At 46.5% G+C, this 27,955-nt stretch overlaps 1 protein-coding gene across 3 annotated transcripts in view; it reads left to right on the top strand.

Annotated features, from left to right (window-relative positions):
* The window catches only part of LOC140396357 (EF-hand calcium-binding domain-containing protein 4B-like), a 213,400-nt gene that overhangs the window by 41,832 nt on the left and 143,613 nt on the right, over positions 1 to 27,955 (top strand). For all 3 annotated transcript variants that reach the window (XM_072484912.1, XM_072484910.1, XM_072484911.1), the window contains exons 2-4: positions 3,936 to 4,236; positions 10,847 to 10,958; positions 21,368 to 21,536. In XM_072484912.1, coding sequence (XP_072341013.1) covers positions 4,018 to 4,236; positions 10,847 to 10,958; positions 21,368 to 21,536 — 500 coding nt within the window. In that variant the 5' untranslated portion in view covers positions 3,936 to 4,017. The remainder of the gene's footprint in view (positions 1 to 3,935; positions 4,237 to 10,846; positions 10,959 to 21,367; positions 21,537 to 27,955) is intronic.

The following is a 27,955-nucleotide window of genomic DNA, read 5'->3' as shown; positions in this document are numbered from 1 at the left end:
GCACAAGGCTGCATAGTGTCCTGGCCTCCCGCAGTTTAAACATTGCCTGCCTCGTGCAGGGCAGCGTCCCTTTAAGTGGGCGTTGCCACAGTTCGGGCACGTCATGACATTGTGACGCGATGTACGTTGTCGCACATGCGCAGTGCGGTCGGCCGACGTCTGCACCTGCGCAGTGTGGGTGTCGGCTGCTTCGTTATCCCGTTCGCATCGCGCATGCGTGGGGCCCCAGGAAATGCGCGTGAAATGACCGCTGTCTTCAATGCTGAGACGCTGCATCCGGGAGTTGGCCTGCACGCTCTCTGCCTCATGGGAGGCAAGTTTCTCATTTTCAGCCGATTTGTATTGGGCATACCGATTTTTTGCGTGCTCATGCACTGTACATGTTTCAATCGCGACTGTCAGGGTCATATGCTTGATTTTCAGTAGCTGCTCTCTCAGAGGTTCAGAGTGAACTCCAAACATGATTTGGTCTCTGATCATGGAGTCAGCAATAGCACCAAAGTTGTAGGACAACGCTAGCAGGCAGAGGCTAGTTAAGAAGGCATTGAAAGAATAATCTTTACCTTGAAGACATTGTTTGAATATGTAGCGCTCGAAGATTTCATTGGTGTCCACTTCACAGTGGCTATCGAACTTGTCCAGGATGGTCTGAAACTTTGTCTTGTCCTGGCCTTCGGTGAAGTTAAACGAGTTGAAGAGTTCGATGGCTTGATCACCCGCTATTGAGAGGAGAAGCGTGATCTTTCTTGCATCAGACGCACCGTCGAGGTCTGAGGCTTCGAAGTACAGCAGAAACATTTGCTTGAATATCCGCCAGTTGGCGCTGGGATTGCCGGAGGTCCTGAGCTGGTGAGGAGCCTGAATCTTCTCCATGGTGCCGGGATACATTTGCTGGTCGTCACGGAACGGACTGAGGTAAGCCACCTTAAATTAGCAATCTCCTGGTATCATGTCGTGTTTGGTACACTGGTCTAACACTGGCTGCAACTGGATGCAGTTTAGATCAGAAAGATACTCCAGACCTTGAAGTTAGTTCAATCAGGTTTATTGAACTAATAGCACAGTTAGTACAGTTCTCTGTGAGTTCAACTCTCTGCTAACTTAAGTGTGGTTACTCTGTCTGACTGAACCAGACTAGCTCTTAGCCACGTGGTGGAGGTGTGAGATTGTAACAACACCCCTGACTGACTCTAGATGTTCATCAGTGGAAAGAGGCGGAATGTGAGTGCCTCATGTCTTTTATAGTCAGATCCCACCCCTGAGTGTCCTGCCTGCTTATTGGTCATGTCCTGTTCTCTGTGTTCATCAGCTGTTTGTCTGTATATTATTATGTGTGTGTGTGTGCCTGCATATCATGACCCCCCCCTCCCCTAACCTTCCCCTTCCCACCCCCACCTTGTCCCATCCCGGAGACCAACCAAATAATAACCAAAAAACAAAGCAACCCCCCTCGCGAACCTTAACCCCCAACCTAAATAATACTGAAACCTAAGCTCATTACCTTAAAAAAAAACATTCCACATGGTAACAAGCTGCAGACATCCCCCTTCTCTACTCCCGTTAACTAGCTATACCACTAGCAGGGACACACACACACAGGGCAAGTATCAAAGACAACACAACAATATGTCCATGATCAACCCCCACGCTCCAAACTAAACTTTGATGCAGAACCCTGGAGGATAAAGAAACAACACCCAGTCCCTCTCCTCCCAAAATCAATGCTCAATAGTACAATACATAATCCCATTTTAGCCCCTTACAAACACCCACCGACAAGCCCAGGCACAATCTTAAATCCTCCCCCACGTAACAAAAGCCCCCTACTAGATACAAGAACAGATGAATTTAACCATAAACAAACAACAAACTCCATAGCCCGTAGTCCTCAATCATTTTAGTTCATCCTCAGTCTGTGCTTCCTGACAAATTTGTTTGCATAATCTGGCGTGTCAAAATAATAGTCTCTGTCCTTGAAAGTTACCTGAAAATGAGTCAGGTACACTACACCAAACCTCACGTTGTTGTTATACAGCATATGCCCCATGTCTTCTCCCAGCTCTGCCCGTACATGTTGGTATACCCTGATGGCATAACCCTCCCATCTCCAGTCACGATGGTCCTTCGCACACCCCAGGACCCACTCCTTATCCAGGTATTGATGGAACCTGACTATGACCCCCTGTGGTGGCTCCTCCGACCTGGACTTCTGCCTCAGCGATCTACGGGCATGGTTGAACTGAGGAGGAGTCAAAAAGACCTTCTCCCCCACCAACTTTCCTTGTACTCCGTGGAGTTGGAGTCCTCCAGTCCCTCCGGCAGCCCGCGATCCTTACGTTTTGCCACCTGGAGTGCTTCTCCAGACCGTCCACCGTGGCCTTTTGCGCCCTCAGCTCCTCCACCAGCACCCTCATCTCTGCCTTCAATGAAGCAATTCGATCAGTATGATCAGAGAGTGCCGCCTCCACCTTTTGAATTGTCTCCATCCGCCGGTCCACCTTCTCCATTGCTTTATTTAGATGCTCGGTCAGATCTTGTCACTGCTTCATACATTAATCGGCCAGAAAGCTAACCAACTTCTCCGTCCTCCATTGAGGGGACCCAGCCTCAGCAGAAGCCGCCGCCGCCATGTTTTCCCTTGCTGGGGCTCTAAGAGCGCCAGACTCTGTTGACGCTCCTTCGCCCGGGTTCTGCTTGGAGCAGCTTCTGCTGGACATTACACTAAAGGTGGAATCTTATTCACCCAAACTATTCCAGTTTCCTCTAAACAATCACCCGTACATTCAGGGGTGGCGGGCGGGGGGGGGGGGGGGGGGGGGGGGGGGGCGCTGACGCTAACGAGAAAGGGGTTACCTGAAGGGAGACCTATTGGGATGGCCCAGATGCCAGCGATTCTTGGGAGGGCAGGGGGAGGGGGAAGAGAGTTGGTGGCAGTGAGGATGGTGGTGGGGTGGGGAGAGGGGGGTGGCGCGCACTGATGCTGGCGATGTTCTGGGGGGGCCGGTTACTGTATCCTTGAGATTGGGCGCCCTGATTTCTCTGAATTTGGGCTTCTCACCGTGTTTAGGCCCTGCCCCTCTCAGTGCTGGTGGTGCAAACCATGCCCCCCCCCCCCCCCGAATTTTGAAATGTGGGTAGATTGCGATCTGGATCGTGCCGACCCACCCAAAGGGAATCGCACTGCGTTTCCTGCTCAAGACCACACTTAGAAAATGTTTGGGAGAATTAGGCCCACTACCTCAGTTAAAGACATTTCCCATTATGTTTGGAATGCCTTAGGCTTAGTGGGTTGGTTAGTGCTCCATTCTTTTGTCATGTTGAGTATATTAATGCAAAGTGGGCGAGACCTTCTGGCTCGTCACGCTGGTGGGATCTTCGGTCCCATCAGCACTGCACCCCGACCATGGGTTTCCCAGTGGTGTGGGGTGGATTCAGTGGGAAATCCCATTGACAGCAGTGCGACCAGAAGATCTTGCCACCGGCCAACAACGAGCCACCTCCCACTGCCGAGAAACATATCGCGGGGAAGACAGAAAATCAGTGTTTTTGTTAGAAATGATGGGGTCTGAGGGACGGGAAGGAGTGGAGGGACCTGGGCGTTGGGTATCGATGAGTTGTTGGAGCTTGCCATCTTTAACATCTGAAAGGAAGAGAAAAGGTTTCTTTTTTGACAAAGAGTCATCCAGATTCATAAACGTTAGCTCCCATCACTCTCCACAGATGCTTCAGACCTGCTGAGATTGTCCAGACTTCCCATTGCTTTGCTCAGTCTTCAGCTTCTCAATGTTTGGTAACAAATTGTTCAGCAATTTTATTAACCTATTTATATCTGTTTGTTGCTCTTCAAAATGTAATTCTCTTTTTCAGTGAAGTCCAGTTGATTAATAAAATAAAACTAAGATTTCTGAATAGATTTTTATCTCAATATACCACAGATGAATTAAAGAGGCTGTACCTTGGAAGAACGTAGGACAATAGTACGAGGCAGATGTAGCCTTCAGCCTTTGGAAGTAAATCATGGCCGCTTTAGAAGAAGTATCCTCGGCAGAAACAGCAAGTAAAACCCGAAGGGAAGATGACAATGGCTTAACACTACTGCGGGGTTTGGAGGTGATGGACTGGAAGAGGGCCGAGGTACATAATAATGAACAAATGGCTCTGATGGAGAAAGCTCGGGAATTCTTTCAGATCTGTGACCGAGAAGAGAAAGGCTTTATTAACCGAACAGATATGCAGGTGAGATTTGAGGGTGAGGATTTACACACCTATGTAATGTATTTTGATCATTGCTTCTGAAATTTAATAACTGATTCTTTAGCCTACTTTCAAAATAAATTTAAAAATGGTTCAAGCCAAAACCTTGATGTATTTTCACTTCTCACGAATGTGCTTGAATGGATTCTTCCCTGACAGAATAATCAGAATCTCCAGAGATACAGCATAAATGGCCGTTCCCACTAAATCTCCTGCGTTTTGCCTGCCTGGAAGTCAGGAGCTCTCTGATGGTGATGGGTCACCCCTGAATGCTTTCTTCACAGCTGTTATTTTGTTCGTTTTCAGTTTTCTTTTCAACCTTATTCCACCATTTTCAATTTTTGACAGCATACTATTCCAGGAACAGGAGGAGACCATTCAGCCCCTTCAGTCTGTTCAATCACCACGAGCATTTGACCTGTATCTGATCCCTATTTATCCACCTTGTTTCCACAACCTGCAATGCCCTTAATTCACAACAACCGCCTCAGTAGCTTAACTGTTTCTCTCTCTCCTCAATCAACTGCTTTAATCAATTTAAACATTTAAGTTGTATCACCAAATAATCTTCTCTATTTCAGCGAATCTAAGTCTAAGTCTTTACAAACTGTCCTTGTGATTTAACCCATTTAACAGTGGTATCATGATGATCCTGCGCCCACTCCGAGCTCAACACATCCTTCCTCAAGTGCAAGGCCCATAACTGTACAGGATTCTCCAGAAGTGGTCAGATCAGAGATTTGTTTAGCTGTATATTCCAGCCCTTGGGTTATAAAGGCTAACATTCCAATAGAATTTTTTTTTTGTGCTTGACTTCTCTGAGATATCAGGGCAAAGGGAAAATTATTTAGAGTTGTACATGGTCACGTGTCAAGAGGTTTTCATTCTGGCTCATGTATTGGCAATGCCCATCGTTGCAGCAGATTTCCAGGGGAGGGCAGTACTGCCCTTTTTGTGAAATTGTAAGACGTAGTTGCTGAATTTACTTGACGATTTGTTAGCTGCTAATCAAGCCCCCATCCTTGGCCATTTTCTCCATCTTGTAATTCTGAAGGGGTAAGTGATTTGTGTGGTCCTTGTAAATTGCCTGCTGAAATCAAGAGTTAGAAGGATGTAGCAATTAGATTCCAAAGTCTCCCTTGTATTGTTTTTGTTGCTCGCAGTCTGGAATGTTCTAGAGGGTCTGGAGAATAAAGCAGCTCGTTATTGAATGACGATTCAGCCAGAACGCACAGAAGGCTGGGCCCAACAATATAAACACCTGTGGAAATCACCACATTTACTCTTGTAATATCCAATTGTTTTCGTTGTGTTTCCCAACACCTCTGCATTAGCATTAGCCAATGCCTTGTACTATGAGTCTCTTGTATGTAGTTGAACAAATGCAGCAAACGATACCCACCACAGTTACTTTATCTCTGCTATTTCTTTGAATAATGTTGGAAGGTCAATGAAACACACCCTGCCTTCTAAGACTGGGCAGGAGAAAACTGGACCGGACTAAACTGGTTGGCACATTGATTTGTGTTGCATTAAGAATACATGCCCCATAATTTCCTGGCTATTCCCAGTCTATTTTTTTTGGAAGAGCAGAGTCACATTTGCCTTTCCTGTGCTTCAGGGTGCTTTTCCTTTCTCCAGACTGAGTCTCTCCTAAGTGTCTATTTGCATCTTTGGATGTAAACCTGTGCTGGGCTACCTGTGGCCCGGGTGCCTCATGTGGCCCGCCTGGGTTCTGAGTGCGGCCCACGAAACATCTTATTGACCGTCGCCCTCGTGCAGGGTTGCCTCATTCCGGTGATTTCCAACCGCTTTGTTTTTTCCTACCGGTATGACTGAAGTGATTTGCACATAAAGCAACTGCAAGTGAAGTGAGGTGCGCGCTGATTGCTCACAACATTGACTGTGAGAGCCGTGCACTCCCTCTGCATTCATAATGTAAATATTTATTTTGTTTTTACAATTTTAGGTTGATGTTAGTTCTATTAATATATAAATGATTCAGCATTTTCTATAACTTGTTCTGAACTATTCGTGCCTTATCCCTCTATACCCATCCTATCCATGTATTTGTGAGATGCCTTTTGAATGCCGTTAATGTATCTGCTTCCACAACCTTCCCTGGCAGTGTGTTCCAGGCACTCACAACCCTCTGTGTAAAAAACCTGCCTCTCTCATCTCCTCTAAACTTTATCCCACGGACATTAAATCCATGCCCCCTGGTGACTGACCCCTCCACCTTGGGAAGAGTACCTGCCCATCCACTCTATCCATGCCCCTCATAATCTTGTAGACCTTTATCAGGTCACTCCTCAACCTCCTTCATTCTAATGAAAACAGTCCGAGTCCGAATCAGTGAATAAGCCCAATTCAGATGAAGGAGAGCCACTCATGCAGCCCACTCACTAGCCTAAGTTGCTCATCACTGAAGTAAACTATCAAGTTGTAGTGACCTAACTAACATCCCTAATTCTCATTACCAACGCAAACCCCCACTGATATCCCTAATCTCTACTAATGACTCTAATCCCTCCTAACCCTAACCCACTAACCACTCTAATCTTCACTAACTACCCTAACCTCCACTAACTAACTTATATCCACCTCTGGTAGTCTCTTGACCATATATTCTGCTAACTACCTTAACCTTGTTCAACTGTCCTACCCTAACTGCTGTTGATTCCTCTAACCTAACCCTCACTGACTATTCTGCATGAACCGTTGGCAATTGTATAATTTCAATATTTGTTTTCTCTGTGAAAATTGAAGTGAGGATTTTATCACCACTTTTCAGGACAACCTCTCTTTCTCTTAATTTCTTCCTTCACTTTATTTCTCGACCCCCACTGTGACCTCTCCTTTTAATGTACAGATTGAAAGGCATTTGTTGCCTGATAGTTTTCCATCATTTGCCTTTTGGCTTGAATTTCCTTTTATAGCTTTCCCTGTAAATTTGTCCTGGTGTTTTGTTATCAGTCTTGTAAAAGCTGAGTGCTTCTATTTTTAGTTCAAATTTGAGCTAATCTCCTTATTCATCAATGAAAGCTGAACCTTTGATACACTTCCTGTCTTTCTGACTGGAATTTACCTGATTTGGTTCCCTCACCGGTGTAAATATCCCTTCACTGTTTAAGGCCATCTTTTCATTTTCCTCATTTTTTGGTATTAGCACATAAATGCTCACAAGTAAGTAAGTTTTCAGGAGCATCTTAAAGGTGGCAACAGAGGTGGTGGTCTTGGAAATGAATTCCAGAGCTAATGCCCAGGCATCGCCTTATATCGCCCATCACTACCCCATCTGCCACCAAAACTCTCATTCATGCCTTTATTACCTTCAGTCTCAACCATTACAGTCCCCTCCTGGCTTACAAAGAACAAAGAAACGTACAACCCAGGAACAGGCCCTTCGGCCCTCCAAGCCTGCGGTGACGATGCTGCCCGTCTAACCTAAAACCTTCTACACTTCCGGGTCCGTATCCCTCTATTCCCATCTTATTCATGTATTTGTCAAGACTCCTGAGGTACCCTCAATAATGATGCTTAGAGATTAAACTGTAAAGAAGGCTTTATTAGGCTAATAACTATGCTACAGATTTGGACGAGAGCTGACTGCTATACAGACCATGAGGCAGGCCTTTATGTATGGCTCCCAGATGGGCGGAGCCAGAGGCGGAGTCCCCAGGGTTCCAAGCCCGGTCTTAAAGGGGACATCACCTTACATGATGATAAGGCAGTAACCGTTCATCACAACTCCCCTTAAACATTACTATCGTACCTGCTTCCACCACCTCGTCCATTTATTTAGGCAGCGAGTTCTAGGCACCCACCACCCTCTATGTAACAAACTTCCTTCGCACATCTCCTCTAAACTTGGCCCTTTTCACCTTGAACCTATGTCCCCTAGTAATTGACTCTTCCATCCTGGGAAAAACCTTCTGACTATCCACTAGGTTCATGCCCCTCATAATTTTGTAGACTTCTATCAGGTCATTCCTCAACCTCTGTTGTTCCACTGAGAACAAACCAAGTTTATCCAACCTCTATCTTTCACCCTCTGTAACACTGAGCTAATTCAAATGATGGCTGCCCCTGTCCTCACCTATAGCAAGGCCCAATCACATGACCTGTCTCTGTCCTAGATTTGCATCCGGTTCTTGAAAGCTTCAAATTAAAAATCTGAATCTCTGTATTCAAAACTCTTTATTGTTTTATCCTTCCCTCACACTGTAATTATCTCTTTTCACAATACTTGACCTGAATGAACAAACAGAGGCAAGAACAGAGGACGCTGGAAAAACTCAGCAAGTCTGCCAGCGTCCATCAGGAGAGAAACAGAGTTAACATTTCGAGTCATAGACCTGACAGATTCAAACAATCGCCCCTTGACATTCAATGGCAGTACCATCCCTGAATTCACCATCCTGGGGGTTACCATTGACCAGAAACTGAACTGGACTAGCCACATGAATACTGTGGCTACAAGAGCAGGTCAGAGGCTAGGAATCTTGCAGTGAGTAACTCACCTCCTGACTCCCCAAATCCTGTCCACCACAACATAGAACATACAGTACAGAAGGAGGCCATTCAGCCCATCGAGTCTGCACCGACCCACTTAAGCCCTCACTTCCACCCCATCCCCTTAACCCAATAACCTCTCCTAACCTTTTTGGACAATTTAGCATGGCCAATCCACCTAACCTGCACGTCTTTGGACTGTGGGAGGAAACCGGAGCACCCGGAGGAAACCCACACAGACACGGGGAGAACATGCAGACTCCCCACAGACAGTGACCCAGCGGGGAATCGAACCCGGGACCCTGGCACTGTGAAGCCACAGTGCTATCCACTTGTGCTACCGTGCTGCCCACAAGGCACAGGTCAGGAATCTGATGGAATGCTCTTCACTTGTCTGGATTGGCATCCCTTCCACAAACATTCACTCCCTCCACTACCGATGCACAGTGGCAGCAATGTGTACCATCTACAAGATGCACTGCAGGAACTCACCAAGGTTCCTCAGGCAGCACCTTTCAAACCCACTACCACTACCATCTAGAAGAACAAGAGCAGCAGATACCTGGGAACCCCATCACCTGGAGGATCCCCTCCAAGTAACTCACCATCCTGACTTAGAAATATATCGCTGTGCCTTCAAAGTCCTGGAATTCCATCCCTAACAACACTGTGGGTGTACCTACACCTCAGTGACTGCAGTGGTTCAAAAAGGCAACTCACCACCACCTTCTAAGTGACAATTAGAGATGGGAAATAATAGTCAGTGACACCCACTTCCTGTAAATAAAGAAAACATTAGGGGGACAGGTTATCTAAAGTTGGCTTGAATTTCCTTGAATTTAAAAGATTATTCGGAGACCTGGGGCGTCATTCTCCGGCCCCCCGCCGGGGGGTATTCGGCGGGGGCGGGAATCGGGCCGCGCCGGTTGGCGGGCCCCCCCGCTGGATTCTCCGGCCCGGATGGGCCGAAGTCGCGCCGATAAATTGCCTGTCCCGCCGGCGTGGATTAAACCACCTTTTGAACGGCGGGACAAGGCGGCGCGGGCGGGCTCCGGGGTCCTGGGGGGGGGCGCGGGGCGCGGGGCGATCTGGCCCCGGGGGGTGCCCCCACGGTGGCCTGGCTCGCGATCGGGGCCCACCGATCCGCGGGTGGGCCTGTGCCGTGGGGGCACTCTTTCCCTTCCGCCTCTGCCATGGTCTCCACCATGGCGGAGGCGGAAGAGACTCCCTCCACTGCGCATGCGTGGGAAACTGTCAGCGGCCGCTGATGCTCCCGCGCATGCGCCGCCCCGAGATGTGATTTCCGCGCCAGCTGGCGGGGCACCAAAGGCCTTTTCCGGCAGCTGGCGGGGCGGAAATTCCTCCAGCGCGGGCCTAGCCCCTTAAGGTTGGGGCTCGGCCCCCAAAGTTGCGGAGCATTCCGCACCTTTGGGGCGGCGCGATGCCCGTCTGATTGGCGCCGTTTTGGGCGCCAGTCGGCGGACATCGCGCCGTTTCGGGAGAATTTCGCCCCTGACCTAGAAGTTTAAAAAATGTGAAAGGATTTGATAAACTGGATTGAGAGGGACTATTTCCTCTGGGAAAATCCAGAATAAAGAGATTGTAAATTCCTAGTAGTGTCGGAGTGAAATCACACGAAGGGTTATAGGAATCTGGAATTCCTGTGTTCACCATGTACTGAAGTCCTTTCAATCCATTTTGTCTTCTATCAATACAGCTGCCCCTTCTCTCCCAGTTTCCCTGTACTTTCTAATGATCGTATAGCTGGGAGTGGTTAGTTTTGAATCATGCCTAGCTTGTACCCAGCTTTCTGTAATGACTGCTTCGTCCCCTTTCAGCTGAACTTGTGTTTCGTGCATCCAGTGCACTTTTCTTATTTGAGTAACTGCCCATCCTGCCCACAGTCCTGATGGACTCTTGCCGTTTGACCTATCACACTTTGTCCTGATCTGTCTCCAGCAGTGATGCACCAACAGTGCATACCTTCATACCTGGTGTAAATCTGCGTTTTGCTATGGTAACCAGATCGAGGAAGTTGGTTGGACTATGATTCTGAGAGGAGATTGTTTTTTTGCAGCACCTTCAGTCGGAGCTGTCCCTCAGTTCAGGCGAGCTGCAGGATGTGTTTGATTCGCTGGATACAGATGGAAATGGTTCCCTTACCTTGGAGGAATTTACCACAGGATTCGGTGAGTTCACAGCAATAACTTCAACTTTCAATTTGTTACACAGTTATTCCTGTGACCATTTTTAGATGTGACAACCTGGAGAGGTCCCACAAGTTGGTTTTCTCAAAGCAATTTGCTGGAATTTGAGAAATTTCCCACTTCTATGATCTTTATGTTAATGTATAAAACATCGCACTGGAAGCTGACCCCCCCGACCACATTAGCCCGATCAAAAGAATCACCATGCTGAGTTTCTGTTAATTGTTTCCATTTGCAGGACATGTGTAAAATAAAACTTTCCTTTGACACACAATGGCTGGATTACAAACAACCCCCCCCCCCCCTCCCTCCCCCACGCCACACTGTCAGGTTTGAAGGTAATGGGGGGTTGTATTATCCTGCGGGCAGCCTTCCCACCACCTATCCACCAAACCCTGCTTCCACTGCACTTGTGGGGAGATAATGGACAAGTAATCCAGAGGCCCAGGCTAATGCTCTGGGGACACAGGTTCAAATCCCACCACGGCAGCTGGTGGAACTTCAAATCCATGAATAAGTTGAAAAGCTAGTCTCAGTAATGGTGACCATGAAACCATTGTCGATTGTTAAAAACTAATGTCCTCGAGGGAAGGAAATCTGTCGTCTCTTAAATGGACATTTGTCTCTTAAATGGACATTTAAGCCCATAGACAGCCACTCAGTTCAAGGGCAATTAGGGATGGGCAAAAAATATCTTAGTTTAAATTTTGCTTTAGGTAGAGCCCATACGTGCTGATGTCTTCATGTTGAACATGATGTGAGGATGCCGGCGTTGGACTGGGGTGAGCACAGTAAGACGTCTTACAACACCAGGTCAAAGTCCAACAGGTTTGTTTCGAATCACTAGCTTTCGGAGCGCTGCACCCTGAGGAAGGAGCAGCGCTCCGAAAGCTAGTGACATCGAAACAAACCTCTTGGACTTTAACCTGCTGTTGTAAGACTTCTTACTGTCTTCATGTTGCACAGTTCTCATGTGCTAAGTCTTAATAAATGAACCTAAAACATGTTTACCCTTTTGAGAGATTGGTGCCTTGTGTCTTGTACAACAAATAAGGCCAAGATATTACATAATTAGAATTATAACATGATAGTGAATGGTTGTGGCCAATTAAACAATTAACTGGATGAGAAGGCTCTACAAATAATGCCACCTTAAATGACATGGGAGCTCAGCACATCAGTGCAAAGGACAAGGCTAAATCATTTGCAACCATCTTCAGCTGGCACTTCAGAAGTGCTGAGTGGACAATCCTCCTGAGGTCCCCAACATCTCAGATGCCAATCTTCAACAATTTTAATTCACTCCATGTAATATCAAGAAACAGCTGAAAACAAAGGCTATGGGCCTTGACATTATTCCAGCAATAGTACTGAAAACCTGTGCATCAGAGCTCAGCATGCCTCTAGCCAAGGTGTTCCTGTACAGCAACACTGGCACCTACTCGGCAATGTGGAAAATTGATATGTCTTGCCTACAAAAAACAGGAAAATTCCAGACCATCAGTCTGCTCTTGATCATCAGTGAAGTGATGGAAAGGATCTTCTTAGCAATAACCTGCTCACTGATGCACAGTTTGGATTCTGTTAACATCACTCAGCTCCTGACCTTGACATCAAGGCAGCATATGTCCAAGTGTGGCGATGAAGAGCCCGAATAAAAGTGGACTCGATGGGAATCAGTGGGAACTCCGCTAGTTGCAGTCATACATTGCACAAAGAGATCTTGTTGTGGCTACTGGAGGTCAGTCATCTCAGCTCCAGGACATCACTGTAGGAGTTCCTCAGGGTAGTGTCCTCGGCCCAACCATCTTCAGCTACTTCATCAATGACTTCCCTTCCATAATAAGGTCAGAAGTGGGGGTGTTCACTGATGATTGCACACTGTTCAGCACCAATCACGACTCCTCAGATACTGAATCAGTCCATGCCTAAATGTAGCAAGTCCTGGACAATATCCAGGCTTGGGCTGACAGGTGGGAAGTAACATTTGCGCGCCACGAGAGCCAAGCAATGGTCATTTCCAACAAGAGAATCCAACTTGTGTCTGCATGGTTGTTCCTAGTTGGAGCAAGGTCACTTTCAGACTCTGATCATGTGATTTATTGATGATGTCATCGGCTGTTTGCATTGGCAAACGTGCAGGCTGTCTGAACAACCTGTTGAGTAAATAAACCTCTAGTTTATTAGAACCTTCATGGTCTCCAAGCCTATCCTTTGAAAATACCACAAATAAAACTGGCGATGAGGTTGGAAAAACGCTGGCAGGCTCTGGAAAAGTAAAAAAAAAATAGAAAAATTGTTGATCCATGCACAGACATCCAAAAGGATTAAGAAGCTCAAAACGTTGCTACACCAAAGCTGGAGACAAAGAGGTGCCAAATAGTGGTGGCAGCCATCGAAGGAACCAAAATCTAAACATTAGATTTCGGAGGGAATTACATCGCAAAGAAGCTTGCTATGTGCTCTGCCCAGAAATATCTGGAACAGTACAGGGAGCACTAAGAGTATCAAGTACGCCGCAACAATAATTTAGAGCTGGGGGTGTTCCAAAACTTGGAAGGAGACAGGTTCAGCTCAGGGTTACCTGGTTTAAAAAAAAGAAGTGAGGTAGTGCTAAAAGTCTTGTGGCATATCATGCTCACAGAAACACTTTCCATACTAAAATAGCGTGAATTTGTGGTGCAGTGGGACCACATGATGAGCACACCGAGTGTTTGAGCTCATATACTGAAAGATTTGACTATTTTGTCTCAGCGAATAAAATTGTGGCAGATATTGCAGTCCTACCTTTCCTGTTTACAACGGGGGGAAAACCTTCAACCTACTGTGAAGTCTGGTGCAGCCAGAAAAACCAGAATCGAAAACCTATGGTGAGATTGTGGAGATATTGCAGGGTCATTTCACACCTAAACCTTTGGTCATCACTGAGAGGTTCAGGTTCCAAACATATAACCAACAACAAGGTGAATCAATCACACAGTTCGTAGCTACTTTGAAGAAATTAGTTGAATACTGTGAATTTAGAGGTGTCTTGAACGACACCATTAGAGACAGACTAGTGTTTGGGTCAAGCTAAAGAATATGGACGAAAGTCAAGAAAGATGCTTAAAGGATAGACCAGTGCTCATACCATCAGGCCTAAGGCTAAGGCAGAATTAGAGAGGATAGTCAAGAAGGAGATCCTCAAACCCGTAAATGATTGGGTCCTGCCCATTGTACCCGTGATGAAGTACCCATGATGAAGAAAGGTGGTTTGGTACGACTATGTGATGATTTTAAAGTCACTGTCCATCTGGTACTGTGTGGAGAGCAGTACCCTCTGCTCTCTTTAATCGCTGATTTATTTGCTGGGTTGGCTCGATGACAACATTTCAGCAAAGTTGACTGTAGTCAAGCTTATCTCCAGATAAATGGGGATCCGGAATCACAATAATATTTGACAATAATGACACAAAGGGCTATTCAGATATAAAAGACTTCCATTTGGCACCACGTCCGCACCTAGTTGTTCCAAATTCTAAGCGGCCTAGAAGGGGTCCAGGACTACTTAGATGATATTTTAGTTCGGGAAACGAATGAAGAAGAGCATCTACAACATTTAGATGCTACACTCCAGGGGCTAGAAGATTACGGACTACGAGTGTGATAGGATAAGTTGAGTTCTTCAGATCTTCTGTTGACTACCTGAGGCATGCCATAGATGTGAAAGGACTGCAAATATCACCTTTAAAAGTAAATGCCATAACTGAGGCACCCACACCTCAAAACATAAAATCAACTTAGACTGTTTTTGGACTTACTGAACATTATAGAATGTTTGTCTCTTATCTAGCAACTATTCTCAATTTATTGTGCCAAAAAAGGAAATGGAAATCGATGGATCAGTGTGAGAAGGCCTTTGTACAAGCTAAAGAGGCACAACTAAAGTCAGAAGTACTGACATGCTTTGGTCCAAAGTTACCCTTGCAATTGGCTTGTGACACATCACCATATGGGATGGGAGCTGTGGTTTCTCACATGCCGAATGGTGAAGAGAAGCCAATAGTGTTTGCATCAAGATCCTTGAACAAAGCAGAAATGAACTATACACGGACAAAGAAGGGAGACCTGTGCATCATTTCTGGAATCAAATGCTTTTATCAATATCCATGTGGAAGAAAATTTACTTTACGAATAGATCATTGACCACTGACAATGATATTGGGGCCGCACACCAGTATTTCATCTCCAGCAGCGAGCCAAATGCATAGGTGGACATTGCTGTTGTCAGCACATACATACACGATAAAATATCATCAATCAAATCTCCATGGGAACACTGATGGATTCTCTAGATTACCTTTACCTAACAAGTCATCAATGAATAGTTCGAGTGGCAATAGTTTATATTTCAAAGAAGTTGATAGCAATCCTGTAACTATAGGACATGTTAAAATATATTCCTGAAATAATCCACTCCTGTCAGAAGTTATGGGCTTCATGGCAAGACCACAGGAGCAAACCTGGAGTTGAAGACATATTTTACCCAAAGACCTGAACTAGGCTGATTGTCTCCTCTGGGGAATGACGGTCATCATTCCACCATTGTTAATGAAACGTGTCCTGAACCAACTTTATGAAGGTCATTGTGGGATAGTAAGGATGAAGGTGGTAGCCAGAAGCTGTTATTGGTGGCCAGGGCTCGATAGCAAAATCGAGGAGAAGGCGGCAAACTTTCAAAACCTGTCGCCACTAACACCATTACTTCCATGGGAATGGCCAGAAGGGCGATGGCAAAGAGTTTGAGATGATTACGCCAGACCATTCAAAACGTGGGATGACGGAGTGTGGGGAAGACAAGCTGATCAGCGTTTAGCAACTAGAACTAGTTTTCCTGAGACAGAGTCAACAAAGAGTCCGCAACAAACTGTGCCAAGTGAAGTCCTTGACATCTCTGAGAACCTGACAATACCAGAAACAACCGTGAAAGACAGCACCCCAATTGAGGACACCAACTCCCAGTCAACCTCCGAACACGACGCCCACTCTGGTTGAGACAAATACGGAGACGTCCAAACTAAAGCAAAATCGGCAGAGGTTGCAATCAATAATAAAAAGCAGAAGCCCGAGGTTCATCGACAACCAAACAGAAATCGGCATCCTCCAACTTATTGACTGTTGCGTTTATTAATTATTCATATTGTATATTTTTATTGTTAATGTTAAACTGTGTTTCATTGCAGGGACCCCTCTTGTAAATAGGGAGGAAAGTATTCTAGTTTGTTCATAGTTGGAACAAGGTCACTTTAAGGGTCCAATCATGCGATGAATTGATGATATCATCAGGTGTTTGGACGGGCAAACGGGCAGTCAATGCTAACAGTCTGTAAACACCTTTCCAATAAAGCTCTTGTTTGTACTTTGGTGGTCTGCAAGCCTACATTTTAAAAATACCACACAAACCTTGGCATTCAGTGACATTACCATCACTGAATCCATCCACTATCAATATCCTGGAGGTTACCATTGACCATGAACTGAACTGGACTAGCCATTGTAGCCACCTGAGTTGGCCACTTCCCGACTTAAAATGGAGAACCGCAAAGGCTGAAAGGAAATTCAGCCAACACAGGCAAAGACTAGCAAGTACAGAAATCATGTATATTGGAACCTGCAAAACAACCAGACAGCACTGAAACCAGCAGCCATCTGCATAGTAATTTAGCAGCCATCTCCATAGTAATGTGTGATTCCCAGGCACAATGGCAACAGTTAAGGTAAATAAAGCCAAGCCAGACCCCTCGGCGGCAGCAGGAGCCAAGACAAAGGAAGGCCAACGAACATTAAGGGACCGCCTAGCGATCAGGGAACCGCTCCAGCATTGGAGAACTCGATCCAAGTGATCGGAACGCAGTCCAATCACTTGGAACCAGGTACGGGATCCACCCCGAAGGGCGGGAAGCCCCTGGGGACTATAAAGTAAAGCCCCAAGTTCAAATTGTTCTTCTTTAGCAGGGTCACTCAGCAACTTGAACCAACCCTTGACAGTGACCTGCCTCGCTGCCTCCAACCAAGTAAGTCTCAAGTCAATGCTCGCTACGAGATAGGCGCTCCTAGCTACCAGTCCATACCAGCTTCTGAATCCTGCAGACTCAGGACCTGAACGAAAGACCATTTGTTCCCCTGACCTGGTGGGCCAGTCCGAAGCTAAGCATAGGCCTTTTGTATCATAGAATTTACAGTGCAGAAGGAGGCCATTCGGCCCATCAAGTCTGCACCCTACCCAAGGTCAACACCTCCACCCTATCCCCATAACCCTGTAATCCCACCCAACACTAAGGGCAATTTTGGACACTAAGGGCAATTTATCATGGCCAATCCACCTAACCTGCACATCTTTGGACTGTGGGAGGAAACCGGAGCACCCGGAGGAAACCCACTCACACACGGGGAGGATGTTCAGACTCCGCACAGACAGTGACCCAAGCCAGAATCGAACCTGGGACCCTGGAGCTGTGAAGCAATTGTGCTATCCACAATGCTACCGTGCTGCCCCAATGACCATGATAGGAATAGCCTAGAAAGTAGAGTTTATGCATGAGTAGTGATTTACTGTGTATAATAAATGTGCTTTGATTTGAATCCTACTAATTGGTGTGTTGAGTTATTGATCATTACTTGAACTTGAACCTCGTGGCGGTATCATAAAGATACCTGGCGACTCTAAAGCTAAGGTTAAACAAACAGAGCAAATTACGATTTAAGAGCCAACCAAAAGTTAGCAACACCATATAAATACTATGGCTACACCAGCAGGTCAGAGGCAAGGAATCTTGCAGTGAGTAACTCCCCTGACTCCCCACAGCCTGTCTACCACCTACCAGGCACAAGTCAGGAGTGTGATGGAATACTCCCCTCTAGCCTGGATGAGTGTAGCTCCAACCACGCTCAAGAAACTCAACATCATCCAGGACAAAGCAGCCCTCATGATTGGCACTCCATCCACAAACATTCAACAATCACTCCTTCCACCACCAAGGCACAATGACAGCAGTATGTATGCAACAGAAATACCCAAATAAATAGCTAGCATTCAGAAATATTCAGATAGTACACTTTAGAACTAAGAAAATGGATACAGGCTAACAGATAGCCATATTGACCCAGAGCCTTTCATATACAGATTGGGCGGCACTCGGCTTAGTACTAGACATTACCTCATTTGTACCATCTATAAGGTATCATGGGGCCTCTTTCCTGTTTTGGAAACAGAGTTAAGTTTAATTGCCTTCTTCATGAGCAAGGGAAGAATAATGTTTACACAACCTGTTCTTATAGCCATTATCTATTCAGAAGACATCCCTAGAGCTTAGCTCAATGAATCAGAATTGGACATTACTACTGGAGTGCAGCTCTATCTGAGCTGGAGGAGAAACAGATTTGTAAAAATCTCTGTTAAAAAGTTTCAAATTACTGAAAATATAAAGGAAATTTAAGTAATCAGGAATGATATTAGAACATACTATTTAAAAAATATATATTTTTATTCAAAAAGGATTTTGATTATAACAAAATGACAACAATACAGCAAACCCCAACACAATACAAACTACAAACTATCTTCAGCCGATTCCCAGTCCACCCCCTCAATCCCCCATAAAGAAGGCAAAACCTGAATTAAAAGACAAATTTACCCCCCAACACCTGACCATGACCAGTTCTCTGTAAAGGTGATAAAAGGCTGCCACCTCAAGTAGAACCCTTCCACCGACCCCCTCATGGTATACTTGATATTCTGAAGGTACAGAAATTCCATCAGGTGCCCCAGCTATGCTGAGGCCCTAGGCAGCACTGGGGACCCCCACCCAAGTAAAACTCTTCTATGAGCTATAAGTGAAGCGAAGGCTAGAACATCTGCCTTCGTCTCTGTCTGCAGCACCAGCGAGTCCGAAACTCCAAAATGGCCACCGTTCAAGTTGGACGCCAAAACTCCCCGACATTGTGTCAAAAAAGGAGACCCAGAAACGAACACGCTTGTGGACCAAAACACGTGTGTGATTTGCCAGCCCCCTGGAGCACCGCTCACACCTGTCCTTCACTCCCGTGAAGAACCCACTAATACGCACCCTGGTCAGGTGTGCTCTGTTCACCACCTCGAACTGGATCAGGCTTAATCTTGCACAATAGGAGGTGAACTTGACTCTGTAAAGAACCTCGCTCCTCACACTCCCTGCCAAAAAAAACAAACCTAGCTCGCCCTCCCATTCCCTCTTTACTTCTTCCAACGGAGGCTACACCGTCGGCAACATCTGCCCATACATATCAAAAGCCTTACCCTCCCCCAACTCGGCCAAGAACAGGACCCTGTCCTACAATGACGGCACCAGGGGAAATTAAGGAAGCTCCTTGTGTAGAAAACCACGCACTGGAAAATACCTGAATACGTTTTCTCTCGGGAACTGGCATTTCTCTTAAAAAACCCTCAAAGCTGGTGAAACAAGTCATCGTCCGGGATGCAAATCGCTAATGCGGATGCATTAAGTCGCCTACCCCTACCCAAGAGCATTCCGCCACCACCTGTACTCCAAGCCCTAAACTTTCTCACACTCTGCCAGTGTCCGCGGGACACATCCGCAACTGGACTCTATTCTTTCAAAGGTCAAATGAATGATAAAGTCTGGCTGCCGTTTTGAGAAATCTGAACAGCTAAGGCCCTACTTTACTTGTCAAGATGTGTTGACATGCGATTCTGTGGGAATCATGGGTGGTTGCCCCGCCTCGGGCCAGGGGGCCCCTCTTTCAAGAGTTACACAGTGCCCACCCAGGGCAGATAAAAAATAAAGATGTTGATGCACAGTTACGTTGGGTGGCCAGGCATAGACAAAACCATTGAAGAACTAGTGCCAACCTTGCCAATTGAAGCAATCTTTGCCCCCTTCCTACCCTTCACCCCTGGGAATGGCCAGGTCGCCTGTGGACCCGGGTTATTGCTGACTATGCGGGACCATTCCTCGGCAAGATGTTTTTGATGCTGGTAGATGCCCATCTACTCAAAGTCATAATAATAATCTTTATTATCACAAGTAGGCTAACATTAACACTGCAATGCAGTTACTGTGAAAAGTGGCTATCAGTTCAAGAGATGGGGGCCACTACCTCAGCGGCCACGGTAGAAGCCTTGCACCTTTGCCACTCATGGGCTTCCTGAGTCAGTTGTTTTGGAAATGGCACCGTCTTCACCGTTGATGATTTCCAACATTTTCGCATACGACACACAAAGACAGCCCCCTACCACCCAGCATTGAACGGTCTGGCTGAGAGGGCCATTCAAACTTTCAAGAGTGCCATAAAAAGCAATCCGATAAACCACTTTGCCAGAGTCTGGCTAAATTTCTGTTGTTGGATCACACCAGCTGAGCTGCTCATTGGCCGTCAGTTGAGAACCCGATTGGATCTTGTATTTCAAAATTTGGCGGGGAGGGTGGAGGCACATCAGGCCGCCCAGAAGAGTCAGCAGTCAGAGCTGAGAGGTGACAGGTCATTCCACTTGTCCTCACCTGTGATCTCATTCATGGTAAAGAAGAAGCAGAGCTGTTTGATGCACTGACTCCATGACTCAATCCTTTAGTCAAATGGGTCTAGTTTACCAATGACAGGCATTTTCACTCACTGTTTAAATGATTCCGACTCTTCCTGAAGTTTCTCTACTTTCTCAACTGTTCCCTCCTTCCCCCCTCGATTCACAACGACTGTCTGCTACGATTGAAAACTTTTACCTTGTCGCCAAAGTGGTGACTCGAGACATACTGGAAGTTTCCAGTAGTTAACAAAGGAGTTTATTGATGAAAGCCACAGGCACAGAACACTGTACAGCACTCCTAACACTTCAGCTCCCTGGTCCACAATGTCCGGGGTCCTGCTTCCAGGGCCCCATGCAAACTCCCCTTTGTCTAGCGTTTGCATGTCCCCACGTGATTGCCCTGAGCCGGTCATGTGGTCTGTGGAGCCTGCTCCCTTAGAGGGACCACCCTATCACACTCCCTGAGAACCCTATATGTCTTAATAAGGTCGCCTCTCATCCTTCTAAACTTCAATAAGTACAGGCCCAACCTACTCAACTTCTCCTCATAAGAAAATCCCTCCATACCCGGGATCAACCTCGTGAACCTTCTCTGGACTGCCTTCAATGCCAGTATATCTTTCCTTAGATGCGCACTGGGAAATAAATGTTTCTTAAACTCCCGGAGGGAAAAGAAAATGCAGGGAGATGGGGAATAGGATGAGCTGTATTGCTCATGCAGAAAGCCAAGACAGTCTCGATGGGAAAAATGGCCTCTTTCTGTGCTGTAACTGTTCTGTGATTCTGTGATATAATAACTGATTCAGAAATCCTCGACCTTTCTGACACTCAGGCCAGTTCCTGTTTGGGGAAAAGAACATTGCCGACAAGATAAATAAGTGTCAGGACCAGAGTGGGAGCCCGTATCGGAATAAGTATGCCCAACAGATCGCAACAGTTGACGATGAACACCACTTCAATACCTTGATGGACAGCCTGGGAGCCAAGAATCTCTTTCAAGAGTAAGTGGAACATCACAGCAGCACAATCAGATATTTGAAGCTCAGTTTGGTATTTTCATGCAATGATTCTTCATACATCTGAGCTCCAAATGCTTCATCCAACAAATTATGTGGACCGTTTCTTATTTGTGTGACTGGAATATATTTTTAAAGAAGCACTTTCGGGGTGGTTGCTAGCTGTGCATTGCCTTTAATGATAACCACTGGCCAGAGGTTATCCCGTCCAATCTTTAGGCCACCAGTTTAACTTGGTTTATGGAAGGTATTCTGAGAGACAGGATCTATAGGCATTTAGTCAGGCAAGGGCTAAAATGGGGAAAGTCAGCATGGCTTTGTAAGGGGAAAGTCATGTCTCACAAATTTGATTGAGTTGTTTGAAGGGGTAACCAAGAAGGTAGATGAGGGCAGTGCAGTCGACGTTGTCTACATGGACTTCAGCAAGGCCTTTGACAAGGTACCGCATGGTAGGTTGTTGCAAAAGGTTAAATCTCACGGAATCCACGGCGAGGTAGCCAATTGGATACAAAATTGGCTTGGTGACCAAAGCCAAAGGGTGGTTGTGGAGGGTTGTTTTTCAAACTGGAGGCCTGAGATCAGCGGTGTGCCTCAGGGATCAGTGCTGGGTTTGCTGTTAGTTCTTATATATAAATGATTTGGATGAGAATGTTAGTAAATTTTCAGATGACACCGTGGTTGGTGGCATAGTGGATAGTGAAGAAGGTTACATAAGATTGCACCAGGATCTTGACTAATTGGGCCAGTGGGCCGATGAATGGCAGGTGGAGTTTAATTTGGATAAATGTGAGATGATGCATTTTGGTAGATCATGGCAGGACCTACTCAGTTAATGGTAGGAGAGTTACAGAACAAAGAGATCTAGGAATACAGGTTCATGGCTCCTTGAAAGTGGAGTCACAGGTGGACAGGGTGGTGAAGAAGGCATTCAGCATGCTCGGTTTTATTGGTCAGAATATTGAATACAGGAGTTGGGACATCTTGTTGAAGTTGTACAAGACCATACATAGAATATTGTGTTCAGTTCTGGCCAGCCTATTATAGGAAGGATACTGTTAAATAGAAAGAGTGCAGAAGAGATTGACGAGGATGCTACCAGGACTTGATGGTCTGAGTTATAAGGAGAGGCTGGATAGGCTGGGACCTTTTTCCCTGGAGCGTAGGAGGTTTAGGGATGATCAAATAGAGGTCTATAAAATAATGAGGAGCATAGATGAGATAGATAGTCAACATCGTTTCCCAAAGGTAGAGGAGTCTAGAACTACAGGGCATAGTTTACGGTGAGAGGGGAGAGATACAAAAGACACCAGAGGGGAAATTCCTTCACACAGAAGGTGGTGAGTGTCATGATATGCAAACATGCAGCTAATGAACACTTAGAATAGGACACGACCAATGAGCAGTCAGGACACTCAGGGGTGGTATCTCACTATAAAAGGGATGAGGCACTCACACCCCGCCTCTTTCCACAGACCAACATCTACAGAGTGAGACAGGGTGCATCCTCAGCATCGCACCCCAGCCCATGGCTTAGAGCAAGGCTGGTTCAGTTAGACTGAGTTACTACATTTAGATTAGCAGAGAGTCAAACTCATTGAGAACTGTGCTAATAGTTCAATAAAACACACTGAACTCACTTCAAAGTTTGGAGCAACTTTCACTCAAAACTGCATCAAGTGGCAGCTTGTGTTATTCCAAATTACATAACGCAACATGATACCAGGAGTCTGTTCAATCTAGTTAGTTCAACTCAACAAGATCCGTGACGACCAGCGAATGTATCCCGGCACAATGGAAAATATTCAGGCTCCTCACCAGCTCAGGACCTCCGACAATCTCAGTGCCAACTGGCGGACATTCAAGCAAAAATTTCAGCTTTACGTCGAAGCATCAGACCTCAATGGTGCGTCTGATGCACGGAAGATAGCTCTTCTCCTCACCATAGCGGGTGATCACGCCTTGGAAACATTCAACTCCTTTCACTTCGCCGAAGACCAGGACAAGACAAAGTTTCAGACCATCCTGGACAAGTTTGACAGCCACTGTGAGGTGGACACCAACAAAATCTTCGAGCACTACATATTCGAGCGGCGATTGCAAGGTAAAGGCGAATCCTTCAACTCATATTTAACTAACCTTAGACTGCTAGCGCAATCCTGCAACTTCGGTGATATCACTGACTCCATGATCAGAGACCAAATCGTTTTTGGAGTTCACTCTGATCCTATTAGAGAGCAGTTACTGAAGATCAAGCATATGACCCTGCCAGTCGCGATTGAAACATGCACAGTGCATGAGCACGCTAAAAATTGCTATTCTCAGTACAAAACGGCAGAAAATGATAAACTAGCCTCCCACGAGGCAGAGAGTGTGCAGGCCATATCCCGGATGCAGCGCCATTTTGTGCACTCTTCCCGGGGCCCGACGCATGCGCGATGCGAACTAGTTAACGAAGCAGCCGAAACCCGCACTGCACAGGTGCAGACGTCTGAGAACCACACTGCGTATGTGCAACGATGCACGGAGTGTCAGGACACCGACGTCATGATGTGTTTGAACTGTGGCACCGCCCATTTAAAGAAATGCTGCCCTGCAAGAGGCAAACGTTTTCACTGCGGGAAGCCAAGCCACTATACAGCCCTGTGCAGATCTGCACCACCAGTCAGGAGCCAGCGCTCCCAATTCCGACGACGGCGCATCCGGAGTGTGCAACAACGCCTACAGGATTCTGATCCCGGCAGTGCAATGGATCCAGATGATGAATGCCTGGACAACTCCTAACGTGGGGGCATTATTACAACGTGTGAATATGCCACATCAGACACATCGCAAGTCCAATCAATCCTAGCTGTGGATTCCGAGGACGAATGGCAAGCAGTGATGAAGGTCAACCACTGCCCCATCCAGTTCAAGCTGGACAGAGGTGCCTCTGCCAACCTCCTCTCACAGGCAGACTTCAGACGCAATAAGAAGCCCCCCACGGTCCTTCCAGCTGCCTGCAAGCTCCTGAATTACAACGGGGATGCCATCACGGCACTGGGATCCTGCCATCTGCACGTATCCAACCGATACACACAAGCACGGCTACGCTTTGAAATTGTTAAGCCGGACAGGGCATCCCTACTAGGTGTGCACGCCTGCAAGCAGCTGAACCTCATTCAAAGGGTTTACACCACGACATCCTCCCATGTGGATCTTCAGGCCGGCATCGACGACATTCTCGCCCAGTATCCAGATGTGTTCAACGGGATGGGCGCGCTGTAGTATCGATACAATATTCTGCTATGACCTGATGCCAAGCCAGTGGTCCACGCACCACGACAAGTCCTTGCTCCACTGAGAGAGCGCCTGAAGGCACAGCTCAAGGATCTTCAGCAAAAAGGCATCATATCCAAGGTCACGGAAACGACTGACTGGGTCAGCTCGATGGTGTGCGTAAAGAGGGCTTTGGGGGACCTGCGCATCTGCATTGATCCCAAGGATCTCAATAAGAATATTATGTGGGACACTACCCCATCCAGAAGTGAGATGGCACGTGCGCACTTCTTCACCAAATTGGATGCATCAGGGATTTTGGCAAATCCAGCTGGAAGAGTCCAACAGAAGGCTCTGCACCTTCAACACGCCTTTTGGCAGATACTGCTACACTCGCATGCCATTTGGCATCATCTCGGCATTGGAGATATTCCATTGCATCATGGAGCAGATGATGGAGGGCATTGAAGGGGTTCGTGTGTACGTGGACGACATCATCATATGGTCCACGACCTCTGAAGAACTTGAGTCCCGTCTCCAGAAGGCATTCCGCCGTATACATGCCAACAGCCTAATGTTAAACAGGTCCAAATGTTGTTTTGGCACATCGACGCTCAGGTTCCGAGGTGACCAGACCTCACAGCATGGTGTGCATCCGGACTCAGGCAAAATCAAGGCCATCGAGGCAATGAAGGTCCCTGAGGACAAAAAGGCGGTGCTGCGCTTCTTGAGTATGGTCAATTTTCTGGGCAAGTTCATTCCAAATATGGCCACACACACCACGGCCCGACACAACCTGGTGAAAAAGTCAACTGCCTTTGAGTGGAAGGCGACACACCAGGCAGAGTGGCTGGAGCTGAAAGTCAAGCTCACCACTGCACCAGTCCTGGCATTCTTCGACCCGGACTGTCAAGGCGCCGTCGTCCCCTCCGCCATCTTTCCGGTGGTCGACCAGGATCAGACGCAAGCCTCAGAGACTGGACTTGTGAACATTTGTTTTGTTTGCTCTGCTCTGTTGTCCTCCGTCAGTTGTGCTAGACAGACTCATTCACATGTAAATGCATTCACATACGTCAACAAAACATAAAAAAAAAGGGGAGATGTCATGATATGCAAACATGCAGATAATGAACACATAGAATGGGACACAACCAATGAGCAGTCAGGACACTCAGGGGTGGTATCTCACTATAAAAGGGATGAGGCACTCACACCCCTCCTCTTCCCACAGACCAACATCTACAGAGTGGGAGAGGGTGTATCCTCAGCATCACACCCCAGCACGTGGCTTAGAGCAAGGCTGGTTCAGTTAGACTGAGTTACTACATTTAGATTAGCAGAGAGTCAAACTCATTGAGAACTGTGCTAATAGTTCAATAAAACACATTGAACTCACTTCAAAGTCTTGAGCATCTTTTACTCAAAATTGCATCAAGTGGCAGCTTGTGTTATTCCAAATTACATAACACAACAGTGAGCATCTGGAACGGGCTGTCAGAGGCAGTGGTAGAGGCGGGTACGATTTTGTCATTTAAAAAAGTTAGACAGTTACATAGGCAGGGTGGGTATAGAGGGATATGGGCTAAATGTGGGAAAGTGGGACTAGCTTAGTGATAGAAACTGGGTGGCATGGACCAGCTGGGCCGAAGGGCCTGTTTCCATGCTGTAAACACCTATGACTCCTCCCCTATCGAGGTGAACTGGTCACTGTGCCGCGACGATGCCTCCTCCACCACCTTCATTTTCTTCCCTTGCTCCCGCGCCGTCGTCTAGGTCTTCACTAACTCCACTCTCAGAGGGGCAAGGGTCTCACCTACCTACTCCTTAAGCGAGGTCACCATCTCCCCCGCTGCCTTTCAAAATGTTTTGAGATCAACCGCTCAAAGTCCCTGGCCATTATTTCAGCCATGTTTTCCACCGCGATGGGCGTGGCCCGACTTGACAGGCTCTCTCCTGCCTCCTTGACCCCGGCAGCTCGCCACACTTTGCGACGGACCATCGCTCACTCCCTTTCCCTGGATTCTTTTTTCTGGTTTTCAACATTCTATAAATGCCTCAGACCTTCCCACAGCTTCTCACAAAAGAACTTTCCCAAAATCTGGGTGCAAAGCACCAAGAAAAGACTAGCAGGAGCCACTAAACATGTGACTTCCACTTACACGCCGCAACCGGAAGTCTTCCACCTGCCCTTAATATACTTATAAAACATTTCTGGATTTTCAATTAGTTTACTCACCAATGCTTTTTCATAACAAAAACAGAAAAACTGGACAATCACAGCAGGTCTGGCAGCTCTGTGGAGAGAGAACGGAGCTGATGTTTCTAGACTGGATGACTCTTTGTCAAATGATTTTTTATGCCCCCTCTTCGCTCTCCTAATTTCTTTCTTAAGTAGCCCCCTGTATTTTCTATATTTTCCGTTTTAAGCTCTCCGTATCTGCCATAAGCCTCCCTTTTTTTCCTTATCCAACCCTGGATAGCCTTTAATATCCAGGGTTCTTTGGACTTATTGCTCACACCCTTCACTATCATGGGAACATGTTGGCCCTGTACTCTCTCTATTTCCTTTTTGAATGAATCCCACTGCTCTGATGTAGATTTTCCTACAATTAGCTGCTCCTGGTTAATTTTGGACAGATCCTGTCTTATTTTATTAAAATTGGCCCTCCCCCAATTAAGAACCTTAGTTTCTGGTCTATCTTTGACACTTTCTGTAACTACCTTAAATTCTATTGAGTTATGATCACTGTTTCCAGAATGCTCCCCCAGTGAAACTTCATCCACTTGCCCAGCTTCATTTCCGAAAACTAGATCCAGCATTTCCCCCTCCTTTGTAGGACTTTCTACGTATTGGCAAAAAAAAGCACTCCTGGATGCATTTTAAGAATTGCGCCCCCTCTGAGCCTATCACACTTTGACTATCCCAGTTAATATTGGGGAAGTTGAAATCCCCTACTATTATTACCTGGTTTTCTTACAATTCTCAGAGATTTGTCTACACATCTTCCCTTCTATCTTTCCCCAACTGTTTGGGCGCCTATAATACACTCCCAGCAATGTGATCGCCCCTTTTTGTTACTAGGTTCCATCCACATGCCTTCATTTGAGGAACCTACTGAGATATCATCCCTGAGTACTGCCGTGATGGT

The sequence above is a fragment of the Scyliorhinus torazame genome, chromosome 19 (assembly GCF_047496885.1).
Source record: "Scyliorhinus torazame isolate Kashiwa2021f chromosome 19, sScyTor2.1, whole genome shotgun sequence".
Lineage (NCBI taxonomy): Eukaryota > Metazoa > Chordata > Chondrichthyes > Carcharhiniformes > Scyliorhinidae > Scyliorhinus > Scyliorhinus torazame.
Note: the sequence above shows the minus strand (reverse complement) of the source record. Positions and strands in the feature narration are given on the sequence as shown.